Source organism: Thalassophryne amazonica, unplaced genomic scaffold (genome assembly GCF_902500255.1).
Source record: "Thalassophryne amazonica unplaced genomic scaffold, fThaAma1.1, whole genome shotgun sequence".
In the NCBI taxonomy this organism is placed as follows: domain Eukaryota; kingdom Metazoa; phylum Chordata; class Actinopteri; order Batrachoidiformes; family Batrachoididae; genus Thalassophryne; species Thalassophryne amazonica.
The window spans coordinates 1,421-15,000 of NW_022986477.1; the positions used below are offsets into that span (position 1 = coordinate 1,421).

Below are 13,580 nucleotides of genomic sequence, written 5' to 3' on the forward strand. Positions count from 1 at the left end.
TTGTCCTCAGATATTAATGAGCATTTTGTCCTCAGACACTAACGAGTGTTGTTTTTTGTCCTCAGACACTAATGAGCTTTTTTTGTCCTCGGACACTAACGAGTGTTGTTTTTTTGTCCTCAGACACTAATGAGCTTTTTTTTTGTCCTCAGACACTAACGAGTGTTGTTTTTTTGTCCTCAGACACTAATGAGCTTTTTTTTTTTTGTCCTCAGACACTAACGAGTGTTGTTTTTTTTGTCCTCAGACACTAACGAGTGTTGTTTTTGTCCTCAGACACTAATGAGCTTTTTTTTTGTCCTCAGACACTAACGAGTGTTGTTTTTTTGTCCTCAGACACTAACGAGTGTTGTTTTTTTGTCCTCAGACACTAATGAGCTTTTTTTTTCCTCAGACACTAACGAGTGTTGTTTTTTTGTCCTCAGACACTAATGAGCTTTTCTTTTTTTTTTTCTCAGACACTAACGAGTGTTGTTTTTTTTGTCCTCAGACACTAATGAGCTTTTTTTTGTCTTCAGACACTAACAAGCATTTTGTCCTCATAAATTCACGAGGGTTTTGTCCTCAGACACTAATGAGTCTTGTTTTTTTGTCTTCAGACACTAACAAGCATTTTGTCCTCATATATTAACGAGCGTTTTGTCCTCAGATATTAGCAAGGGTTTTGTCCTCGTATATTAACAAGCGTTTTGTCCTCAGACACTAATGGGTCTTGTTTTTTTTGTCTTCAGACACTAACAAGCATTTTGTCCTCATATATTAACGAACGTTTTGTCCTCGTATATTAACGAGCATTTTGTCCTCGTATATTAACGACCATTTTGTCCTCGTATATTAACGACCATTTTGTCCTCAGATATTAATGAGCATTTTGTCCTCAGACACTAATGAGTCTTGTTTTTTTTTGTCCTCAGACACTAACAAGCATTTTTTCCTCATATATTAATGAGCGTTTTGTCCTCAGATATTAGCGAGGGTTTTGTCCTCGTATATTAACAAGCGTTTTGTCCTCAGACACTAATGGGTCTTGTTTTTTTTGTCTTCAGACACTAACAAGCATTTTGTCCTCATATATTAACGAGCGTTTTGTCCTCAGATATTAGCGAGGGTTTTTTCCTCGTATATTAACAAGCGTTTTGTCCTCAGACACTAATGGGTCTTGTTTTTTTTTTGTCCTCAGACACTAACAAGCATTTTGTCCTCATATATTAACGAGCGTTTTGTCCTCAGATATTAGCGAGGGTTTTGTCCTCGTATATTAACAAGCGTTTTGTCCTCAGACACTAATGGGTCTTGTTTTTTTTGTCTTCAGACACTAACAAGCATTTTGTCCTCATATATTAACGAGCGTTTTGTCCTCGTATATTAACGAGCATTTTGTCCTCAGATATTAATGAGCATTTTGTCCTCAGACACTAATGAGTCTTGTTTTTTTTTGTCCTCAGACACTAACAAGCATTTTTTCCTCGTATATTAACAAGCGTTTTGTCCTCAGACACTAATGGGTCTTGTTTTTTTTGTCTTCAGACACTAACAAGCATTTTGTCCTCATATATTAACGAGCATTTTGTCCTCATAAATTCACGAGCGTTTTGTCCTCAGACACTAATGAGCTTTTGTTTTTTGTCCTCAGACACTAATGAGCTTTTTTTTTTGTCCTCAGACACTAACGAGTGTTGTTTTTTTGTCCTCAGACACTAATGAGCTTTTTTTTTGTCCTCAGACACTAACGAGTGTTGTTTTTTTGTCCTCAGACACTAATGAGCTTTTTTTGTCCTCAGACACTAACGAGTGTTGTTTTTTGTCCTCAGACACTAATGAGCTTTTTTTGTCCTCAGACACTAACGAGTGTTGTTTTTTTGTCCTCAGACACTAATGAGCTTTTTTTTGTCCTCAGACACTAACGAGTGTTGTTTTTTTGTCCTCAGACACTAATGAGCTTTTTTTTTGTCCTCAGACACTAATGAGCTTTTTTTTTTGTCCTCAGACACTAACGAGTGTTGTTTTTTTGTCCTCAGACACTAACGAGCATTGTTTTTTTGTCCTCAGACATTATCAAGTGTTGTTCTGTTTTTTATTTTTGTCCTCAGACACTAACGAGTGTTTTTTTTTTGTCCTCAGACACTAACATGCATTTTGTCCTCAGGTATTAACAAGCGTTTTGTCCTCGTATATTAATGAACGTTTTGTCCTCGTATATTAACGAGCGTTTTGTCCTCGCATATTAACGAGCATTTTGTCCTCAGACACTAATGAGTCTTGTTTTTTTTTTGTCCTCAGACACTAACAAGCATTTTTTCCTCATATATTAATGAGCGTTTTGTCCTCAGATATTAGCGAGGGTTTTGTCCTCGTATATTAACAAGCGTTTTGTCCTCAGACACTAATGGGTCTTGTTTTTTTTGTCTTCAGACACTAACAAGCATTTTGTCCTCATATATTAACGAGCGTTTTGTCCTCGTATATTAACGAGCGTTTTGTCCTCGTATATTAACGAGCATTTTGTCCTCGTATATTAACGAGCATTTTGTCCTCGTATATTAATGAGCATTTTGTCCTCAGACACTAATGAGTCTTGTTTTTTTTTGTCCTCAGACACTAACAAGCATTTTTTCCTCGTATATTAACAAGCGTTTTGTCCTCAGACACTAATGGGTCTTGTTTTTTTTGTCTTCAGACACTAACAAGCATTTTGTCCTCACATATTAACGAGCGTTTTGTCCTCGTATATTAATGAACGTTTTGTCCTCGTATATTAACGAGCGTTTTGTCCTCGCATATTAACGAGCATTTTGTCCTCAGACACTAATGAGTCTTGTTTTTTTTGTCTTCAGACACTAAGAAGCATTTTGTCCTCATATATTAACGAGCGTTTTGTCCTCGTATATTAACGAGCGTTTTGTCCTCGTCTATTAACGAGCGTTTTGTCCTCGTATATTAACGAGCATTTTGTCCTCGTATATTAACGAGCATTTTGTCCTCGTATATTAACGAGCATTTTGTCCTCAGATATTAATGAGCATTTTGTCCTCAGACACTAATGAGTCTTGTTTTTTTTTTGTCCTCAGACACTAACAAGCATTTTTTCCTCGTATATTAACAAGCGTTTTGTCCTCAGACACTAATGGGTCTTGTTTTTTTGTCTTCAGACACTAACAAGCATTTTGTCCTCATATATTAACGAGTGTTTTGTCCTCGTATATTAATGAACGTTTTGTCCTTGTATATTAACGAGCGTTTTGTCCTCGTATATTAACGAGCGTTTTGTCCTCGTATATTAACGAGCGTTTTGTCCTCGTATATTAACGAGCATTTGTCCTCGCATATTAATGAGCATTTTGTCCTCAGACACTAATGAGTCTTGTTCTTCTTTGTCTTCAGACACTAACAAGCGTTTTGTCCTCGTATATTAACGAGCGTTTTGTCCTCGTATATTAACGAGCGTGTTGTCCTCGTATATTAACGAGCGTTTTGTCCTCGTATATTAACGAGCATTTTGTCCTCGTATATTAACGAGCATTTTGTCCTCGTATATTAACGAGCATTTTGTCCTCAGATATTAATGAGCATTTTGTCCTCAGACACTAATGAGTCTTGTTTTTTTTTTTGTCCTCAGACACTAACAAGCATTTTTTGTCCTCAGACACTAACGAGTGTTGTTTTTTTGTCCTCAGACACTAACGAGTGTTGTTTTTTGTCCTCAGACACTAATGAGCTTTTTTTGTCCTCAGACACTAACGAGTGTTGTTTTTTTGTCCTCAGACACTAATGAGCTTTTTTTTTGTCCTCAGACACTAACGAGTGTTGTTTTTTTGTCCTCAGACACTAACGAGTGTTGTTTTTTGTCCTCAGACACTAATGAGCTTTTTTTGTCCTCGGACACTAACGAGTGTTGTTTTTTGTCCTCAGACACTAATGAGCTTTTTTTTTTGTCCTCAGACACTAACGAGTGTTGTTTTTTTTTGTCCTCAGACACTAACGAGTGTTGTTTTTGTCCTCAGACACTAATGAGCTTTTTTTTTGTTCCTCAGACACTAACGAGTGTTGTTTTTTTGTCCTCAGACACTAATGAGCTTTTTTTTTTCCTCAGACACTAACGAGTGTTGTTTTTGTGTCCTCAGACACTAACAAGCATTTTGTCCTCATAAATTCACGAGCGTTTTGTCCTCAGACACTAATGAGTCTTGTTTTTTTTGTCTTCAGACACTAACAAGCATTTTGTCCTCATATATTAACGAGCGTGTTGTCCTCGTATATTAATGAACGTTTTGTCCTCGTATATTAACGAGCGTTTTGTCCTCGTATATTAACGAGCGTTTTGTCCTCGTATATTAACGAGCATTTTGTCCTCGCATATTAATGAGCATTTTGTCCTCAGACACTAATGAGTCTTGTTTTTTTTGTCTTCAGACACTAACAAGCATTTTGTCCTCATATATTAATGAGCGTTTTGTCCTCGTATATTAACGAGCGTTTTGTCCTCGTATATTAACGAGCGTTTTGTCCTCGTATATTAACGAGCGTTTTGTCCTCGTATATTAATGAGCGTTTTGTCCTCGTATATTAACGAGCGTTTTGTCCTCGTATATTAACGAGCGTTTTGTCCTCAGATATTAACGAGTGCTTCGAGGGTGAATTCTGTTTCCCCAGAGGAGAATGTGTGAACACTCAGGGATCATACACGTGTGTGTGTGCTCAGGGATTCACACTGAGTGACAACAGAACATCCTGTCTCGGTGAGTGACATCACTTCCAGTCTCATGTCAGCTTTAATGCTCAAAGTTTAAAATTTTTGTTCTTTTGTTTCTTTATGTGTTAAAGTGTTTTGGGATCATTGAACGTCAGCCGTCACATTTGTCCAGGTCTTCCTGTGTGTCTTTCATCTGTCTGTCTCGGCAGTTGGCGTCCAGGGTCCAGAGTGGTTCTGTTGTGTGTTTGGCTCCTGACCTGAGCTCTCTTTGTTAAATGCGATTTGAAGTCTCATTCTGTCTGCTCGTCTTTTGTGTGAGAACAGACTCCAAATGTTGTGACTTTGAATTCTCATTTTGAACCTGGTAACCAGAGCGCTGTGTGTCGGTGACAGATGCCATTTTCTGCCTGTGCTAAATGAGGTACTTCCTGTTTTGTTGCTGATGTAATGATGATGTCATCAGTGGCTACATTTACATGCTGTTAATATTCGGGTTAAGGTCAATATTCCGGTTTCTGAATCATTAGGAATAACCCGTTTACATGCTTAAGCAGACAGAGTTACTCCTGTATACATGGTCATTGGTATCATTTGGAATATCCCCATCTAAACAGCCACGCACGTCTTCCACCGGTGCTTGATTTGGTCTGGCGTTCGTGCAAATCCTGCTTCGCGTAACTTTTCAGCCACCTTTTTGTAAACGTCGCTATCTCGGTACTTTCTACTGTCAATAAGACATTATATTCATGTCTTTCACGATACTAATGAAGTACAGTGATCCCTCGTTTATCGCGGGAGTTACTAAAAATAACCCGCAATAGACGAAATCCGCCAAGTAGTCAGCGTTAGTGTTTTGCAATTATTATAGATGTTTTAAGGCTGTAAAACCCCTCACTACACACTTTATACACTTTTCTCAAAACAGGCATTAACATGTTCTCACTTTTCTCTTTTTTTGTGTAAACACTCTCTTTTTCTTCTGGGCGAGAAGATTATAAACAGACACACGCAGAACACAATGCGCGTGCTCTCCCTTTGCTCACTGCCTCCGGGGGTACGGATGCGGGACCCGCAGAGAATCCAAGTCATGGCCACAGAGCTCTGCGTCTGCGTTATACTGAGACCCTGCGGCGCTGTGGATTTTTCCACAAGAAATCTATCCTTGCGGGCTGCCGGAGCGCTCTGCATCAAAACAGCGAGCATAGTCTCTGGACCTGTTGCCAGATTTGGTGCAGCTCCGCACAGCAGAGAGGGGGGGCGGTGTAAAGTGGCCCGCTGTAGCATTTACCAAGCCCGCAGACTCAGTAAGCGTATCGGAGGCAGTGAGAGCAATCGCGGTGATGCCGACTGGTGCCGCGACCGGTGCTGCGACCGGCCCGCCTGATAAGGACGCAGAACACAATGCGCTGTTTATCTCTGCTTCTGTGGTGTCCGGTGGGTTGCGCGCCTCATACAAGTAGTTGCCGTACTCAAAAGACCAAGATTCCTTGTGGATAGGACATGTGCAGAACACAAAATAATGTTCCTTTCTATGGGGATATCCCAGTGCCCGTTTATATGACCTGATATTTGGGTTAGAAAAGGAGTAACCCAGGGGTCTTATTCGTGTTTTTAAAAACCAGAATATGAGCATATTCGGATTTTGCGGGTGTTTACATGGCCGTGCGCAACCGGGTTATTACTAATATTCTGGTTATGAAAGGGTTATGAAAGGGTTATTGGCTGCATGTAAACGAAGTCAGTGACACGTGTCTCTTTTCAGATGTGGATGAGTGTTTGAAGTCAACTGTGTGTTTGGACGGAAGCTGCGTGAACACCGAAGGCTCCTTCCAGTGTCTGTGTCAAACCGGCTTCACCACCAACCCAGAGAAGACCGCCTGCCTCGGTACGCCGGCGGCAGACTTCCTCCAATCTCCAACCTTCAACCTTCACGGGTCGTTTTCAGCAGCTCCTTAGAGACACGTGTAACCGTGTGTGAGAACCTGAGCTGATTTATGTTGCTGTTGCTTTAAATGGGAGGGACCTGCTCCTTGACACGCCCCTTCCTTATTGGGTATCATTCAGTTATCTGTGTCTTACAGATAAATTTGCCAGCGACTAACTATCCTGGCAGCAATAGATCAATCTAGTAACAGTTGAGCAATCTAACAGAAGCTGAGCAATCTGGCAGCATTGTGAGGTGAAGAGCGTCTGTATCCAGAGTCCGTGATGAGACACGTCACAGAGAAAATGTCTCAAAAAATAAACTCATAGTTTTCTGTTTCTTGAAGGCTGTTTTGTTTGTTCTTGACTCACTTTGGAACTTTAAAAAGTTTGAGAGGTGGAAGCAAAACTCAGAGCTTGAAAGTATCAATTCCTGGAAGCATGAATGAAAACTTTCACTCATTGTGTCTCAGATGTAGACGAGTGCGTGTCCTCCAGGGGTTCAGTCTGTGGCTCGCGGCGATGTGAGAACACCATCGGTTCCTACCGCTGCCTGACGTCCTGCCAGCCGGGCTACCAGGTGGCTTCGACGGGCCGCTGTGTCGGTGAGTCCACAGCTGTCCCATAATGCACTGCAGCACCTGTTAAGCCTCACAGCTGTGCCAAATGACAGCGTGTTAGTCAGAACTAGAACAGCACTCTGAGCACATTACAGCCAGCAGGGGGCAGCCATCACCTCATAAGGCCTGAACATTATCAAGGACAAAAAAAAAACTTGTTGGAGAGTTATGAAGAAGAGATAATATTTACAAACTTTGTCCTGGATTTGGATTTATTATGAGGCACAAAATGCCTTCAGAATAAAAAAAAAACAAAGACTTTGAGATTTAGTTCCAGATGGACAAACACTCTGGAGACTTTAATGAATCGTGTGACTTTCATTCTTTCTGCAGATATTTGTGCTATCTGTTGGTCTTGATCTTCTTTCCTCTCGCTGTCTTTCAGACATTAACGAGTGTGCAAATAAGACCGTGTGTGGTGATCACGCCTTCTGTCAGAACCTGATCGGAACTTACCAGTGTGTCTGCGACCAGGGCTTCATCTCCATGGCTGACGGCAAGGCTTGTGTTGGTACGCTTTGGACCACTTTGGTTCTGTATGGGACCTTCAGATGACTATTGAAAGTAGACCTGGGTCAGTCTGTGGGTCAGTAGGTGACTCAGTCTGTGGGTCAGTCTGTGGGTTTGTAGGTGGGTCAGTCTGTGGGTTTGTAGGTGGGTCAGTCTGTGAGTCAGTCTGTGGGTTTGTAGGTGGGTCAGTCTGTGAGTCAGTCTTTATAATTGTAGGTGGGTCAGTCTGTGAGTCAGTCTTTATAATTGTAGGTGGGTCAGTCTGTGGGTTTGCAGGTGGGTCAGTCTGTGGCTCAGTCTGTGGGTTTGTAGGTGGGTCAGTCTGTGAGTCAGTCTTTATATTTGTAGGTGGGTCAGTCTGTGGGTTTGTAGGTGGGTCAGTCTGTGGGTTTGTAGGTAAGTCAGGATGTTTGCTGAGATAAGTATCTTGTCCCAGTGGTTGGGCAGTGAAACTGTGAACTTAAAGGGGAACATTACACAGTGAGAAATGCAATACTTTCCTATAAGAAACATACCAAAGAGCTGATATTCTCCACTTTTTTACACTAGTATCGCAAGTGCATATCTTCATCGGACATTTGAACTTTGCGCTCTCCCGAGTGCCCTGGGGCCGCCATCTTTGTAGAATATCCGCTCAGTGATCAACTCAATCAATCAATCAACTTTTTTCTTGTATAGCGCCAAATCACAACAAACAGTTGCCCCAAGGCGCTCCACATTGCAAGGCAAGGCCATACAATAATTATGAAACACAGTCTACGTCTAAAGCAACATAACCATGATGTCATTGATCAAAAATCAAAGTGAGGAGGGGGCGCCACTGCAGCCGCTATAAACGAGTCTCCTCCTGTAGATCCGGAATCGATTCCAGCCAGGAGCATGGACGACTGGATTCAACTCTGGAATGGTAAAGATGTTGAGACAGAAACTTGGCGCCTGGTGCAAACGTGGTGCAAAAACGGGGCTTGAATTCAAGCTTCACTCGTTAATTGGCCACAAACACCCCACGTCATGCCCTGTGTTTTACAGCAAGGCAGCGGAGATGTAATGCTTGTTTGACATGGGCCATGTACAAAATTGGAATTCCAACAGTGGACATTGGCATGTATGGTCATTCGTAAATGACATCAGTGCTGAGTGGATATTCTACAAAGATGGTGGCCTGGGGGCGCTTGGGAGAGCACGAAGTTCAAATGTCCAATAAAGGTATGTATTTGCGGGACTAGTGTAAAAAAGTGTGGAATATCAGCTCTTTGGTATGTTTCTTATAGGAAAGTATTGCATTTCTGTGGAATGTGGCTCGTTAATAAGTGAGTGATCTGAAACAGCTTGATGTTAAGCGAAATATGTGAGACGGTACTAACATGAACCAGGACCAAATCCAGGATGTTTCTGCTGTGGTGGGTCAAACCCAGAATACACGGATGACAGCCCAACATTTCCATAATGTCCAGTGCAATTTTTTTTTTTTTTACATTTTTCTGCATCATTGTTCTATGAAAGTGAATTAATAATTAAATCCATCCATCTATCCGTGTGTGTGTGTGTGTGTGTGTGTGTGTGTGTGTGTGTGGTATCAGATGAGGATGAGTGTGTGTCTCTGCAGGGTGTGTGTGGTTTGGCTCGTTGTGAAAATGTTGAGGGATCCTTTATGTGTGAGTGTGACGGACAGGGGGAGGAGTTTGACACCAGGACCAGACAGTGTGTCAACACTGTAGGACAAGGTACACACACACACACACACACACATACATAACACCAGATCCATAGAGGCAGGAGTCCACCACAGCCAACAGGACCCAAGTTACAGGCTGTACACGTGTCCCAGAGACAGTCTGGCACATAGTACCAGGATGCAAAATGCAAGCTGGGACAGCGTGCACTGAAAGGCACAACCAAATGTCAGGAATCATGTACAGGAACACATGTGTCACATAAGCAAAGATGGTTGAGAAGGACAGGGCTCAAGTCCTGTGGGACTTGAAATTCCAGACGGGCAAGCAGCTGCTGGCCAACCAACCAGACACAGTGGTGGTTAACAATGGAAAGAGAACCGCAGTTGTGATTGATGTGTCAATCCCAGCTGACAGCAACATCAGAAAGAAGGAGCACGAGAAAATAGAGAAGTACCAAAGGCTGAAGGAGAAGGTAATGTCCAAAGTGGTCCCCATGGTAACAGGAGCAGTAGGAGCTGAAACCGCCAAACTGGAAGACAGGCTCCAACAGATTCCAGGAACAACATCAGTGGTCTTTGTCTTTGAAGAGTTCAGTCCCAGGAACAGCTAAGATACTGCACAGAACCCTCAAACTCCCAGCAACATTGTATAGCAACACACAGAGTAAGAAGCACCTCAGGGAGGTGAATAAAAAAATAAATAAAAAAATAAATAAATAAAAAAAAATATATATATATATATATATATATATATATATACATACATACACACACACACACACACACAGTGGTGAGCACAGTTCCGATAATCCGATAATTATCGAAGATAAAGTTTTCATTATCAGATTATCTTTTCAGATAACTTAGAAAACCATTAATGGACTAACTATCTTCTGATAAATTTTTGTCCAATAACTTTTAGACCGTTAACGTGGTAAATAAAAGTGAACAGATCAATCAATCAATCAATCAATTTTTTTATATAGTGCCAAATCACAACAAACAGTTGCCCCAAGGCGCTTTATATTGTAAGGCAAGGCCATACAATAATTATGTAAAACCCCAACGGTCAAAACGACCCCCTGTGAGCAAGCACTTGGCTACAGTGGGAAGGAAAAACTCCCTTTTAACAGGAAGAAACCTCCAGCAGAACCAGGCTCAGGGAGGGGCAGTCTTCTGCTGGGACTGGTTGGGGCTGAGGGAGAGAACCAGGAAAAAGACATGCTGTGGAGGGGAGCAGAGATCGATCACTAATGATTAAATGCAGAGTGGTGCATACAGAGCAAAAAGAGAAAGAAACACTCAGTGCATCATGGGAACCCCCCAGCAGTCTACGTCTATAGCAGCATAACTAAGGGATGGTTCAGGGTCACCTGATCCAGCCCTAACTATAAGCTTTAGCAAAAAGGAAAGTTTTAAGCCTAATCTTAAAAGTAGAGAGGGTGTCTGTCTCCCTGATCTGAATTGGGAGCTGGTTCCACAGGAGAGGAGCCTGAAAGCTGAAGGCTCTGCCTCCCATTCTACTCTTACAAACCCTAGGAACTACAAGTAAGCCTGCAGTCTGAGAGCGAAGCGCTCTATTGGGGTGATATGGTACTACGAGGTCCCTAAGATAAGATGGGACCTGATTATTCAAAACCTTATAAGTAAGAAGAAGAATTTTAAATTCTATTCTAGAATTAACAGGAAGCCAATGAAGAGAGGCCAATATGGGTGAGATATGCTCTCTCCTTCTAGTCCCCGTCAGTACTCTAGCTGCAGCATTTTGAATTAACTGAAGGCTTTTTAGGGAACTTTTAGGACAACCTGATAATAATGAATTACAATAGTCCAGCCTAGAGGAAATAAATGCATGAATTAGTTTTTCAGCATCACTCTGAGACAAGACCTTTCTAATTTTAGAGATATTGCGTAAATGCAAAAAAGCAGTCCTACATATTTGATTAATATGCGCTTTGAATGACATATCCTGATCAAAAATGACTCCAAGATTTCTCACAGTATTACTAGAGGTCAGGGTAATGCCATCCAGAGTAACGATCTGGTTAGACACCATGTTTCTAAGATTTGTGGGGCCAAGTACAATAACTTCGGTTTTATCTGAGTTTAAAAGCAGGAAATTAGAGGTCATCCATGTCTTTATGTCTGTAAGACAATCCTGCAGTTTAGCTAATTGGTGTGCGTCCTCTGGCTTCATGGATAGATAAAGCTGGGTATCATCTGCGTAACAATGAAAATTTAAACAATACTGTCTAATAATACTGCCTAAGGGAAGCATGTATAAAGTGAATAAAATTGGTCCTAGCACAGAACCTTGTGGAACTCCATAATTAACTCTAGTCTGTGAAGAAGATTCCCCATTTACATGAACAAATTGTAATCTATTAGACAAATATGATTCAAACCACCGCAGCGCAGTGCCTTTAATACCTATGGCATGTTCTAATCTCTGTAATAAAATTTTATGGTCAACAGTATCAAAAGCTGCACTGAGGTCTAACAGAACAAGCACAGAGATAAGTCCACTGTCCGAGGCCATAAGAAGATCATTTGTAACCTTCACTAATGCTGTTTCTGTACTATGATTAATTCTAAAACCTGACTGAAACTCTTCAAATAGACCATTCCTCTGCAGATGATCAGTTAGCTGTTTTACAACTACCCTTTCAAGAATTTTTGAGAGAAAAGGAAGGTTGGAGATTGGCCTATAATTAGCTAAGATAGCTGGGTCAAGTGATGGCTTTTTAAGTAATGGTTTAATTACTGCCACCTTAAAAGCCTGTGGTACATAGCCAACTAACAAAGATAGATTGATCATATTTAAGATCGAAGCATTAAATAATGGTAGGGCTTCCTTGAGCAGCCTGGGAGGAATGGGGTCTAATAAACATGTTGATGGTTTGGATGAAGTAACTAATGAAAATAACTCAGACAGAACAATCGAAGAGAAAGAGTCTAACCAAATACCGGCATCACTGAAAGCAGCCAAAGATAACGATATGTCTTTGGGATGGTTATGAGTAATTTTTTCTCTAATAGTTAAAATTTTGTTAGCAAAGAAAGTCATGAAGTCATTACTAGTTAAAGTTAATGGAATACTCAGCTCAATAGAGCTCTGACTCTTTGTCAGCCTGGCTACAGTGCTGAAAAGAAACCTGGGGTTGTTCTTATTTTCTTCAATTAGTGATGAGTAGAAAGATGTCCTAGCTTTACGGAGGGCTTTTTTATAGAGCAACAGACTCTTTTTCCAGGCTAAGTGAAGATCTTCTAAATTAGTGAGACGCCATTTCCTCTCCAACTTACGGGTTATCTGCTTTAAGCTACGAGTTTGTGAGTTATACCACGGAGTCAGGCACTTCTGATTTAAAGCTCTCTTTTTCAGAGGAGCTACAGCATCCAAAGTTGTCTTCAATGAGGATGTAAAACTATTGACGAGATACTCTATCTCCCTTACAGAGTTTAGGTAGCTACTCTGCCCTGTGTTGGTATATGGCATTAGAGAACATAAAGGAATCATATCCTTAAACCTAGTTACAGCGCTTTCTGAAAGACTTCTAGTGTAATGAAACTTATTCCCCACTGCTGGGTAGTCCATCAGAGTAAATGTAAATGTTATTAAGAAATGATCAGACAGAAGGGAGTTTTCAGGGAATACTGTTAAGTCTTCTATTTCCATACCATAAGTCAGAACAAGATCTAAGATATGATTAAAGTGGTGGGTGGACTCATTTACATTTTGAGCAAAGCCAATTGAGTCTAATAATAGATTAAATGCAGTGTTGAGGCTGTCATTCTCAGCATCTGTGTGGATGTTAAAATCGCCCACTATAATTATCTTATCTGAGCTAAGCACTAAGTCAGACAAAAGGTCTGAAAATTCACAGAGAAACTCACAGTAACGACCAGGTGGACGATAGATAATAACAAATAAAACTGGTTTTGGGGACTTCCAATTTGGATGGACAAGACTAAGAGACAAGCTTTCAAATGAATTAAAGCTCTGTCTGGGTTTTTGATTAATTAATAAGCTGGAATGGAAGATTGCTGCTAATCCTCCGCCCCGGCCCGTGCTACGAGCATTCTGACAGTTAGTGTGACTCGGGGGTGTTGACTCATTGAAACAAGACATGAAAAAAGTTCACGCATGCGCACGAAGGTTCAA

The 13,580-nt window shown here is 41.0% G+C and overlaps 1 protein-coding gene across 1 annotated transcript in view; it reads left to right on the forward strand.

The window, feature by feature from the left end:
- Positions 1 to 4,570: 4,570 nt before the first annotated feature.
- Positions 4,571 to 13,580, forward strand: part of LOC117506239 (latent-transforming growth factor beta-binding protein 4-like) — a 26,958-nt gene continuing 17,948 nt past the window's right edge. The window contains exons 1-5 of the mRNA XM_034165733.1: positions 4,571 to 4,736; positions 6,453 to 6,575; positions 7,087 to 7,218; positions 7,619 to 7,744; positions 9,324 to 9,467. Coding sequence (XP_034021624.1) covers positions 7,720 to 7,744; positions 9,324 to 9,467 — 169 coding nt within the window. The 5' untranslated portion in view covers positions 4,571 to 4,736; positions 6,453 to 6,575; positions 7,087 to 7,218; positions 7,619 to 7,719. The remainder of the gene's footprint in view (positions 4,737 to 6,452; positions 6,576 to 7,086; positions 7,219 to 7,618; positions 7,745 to 9,323; positions 9,468 to 13,580) is intronic.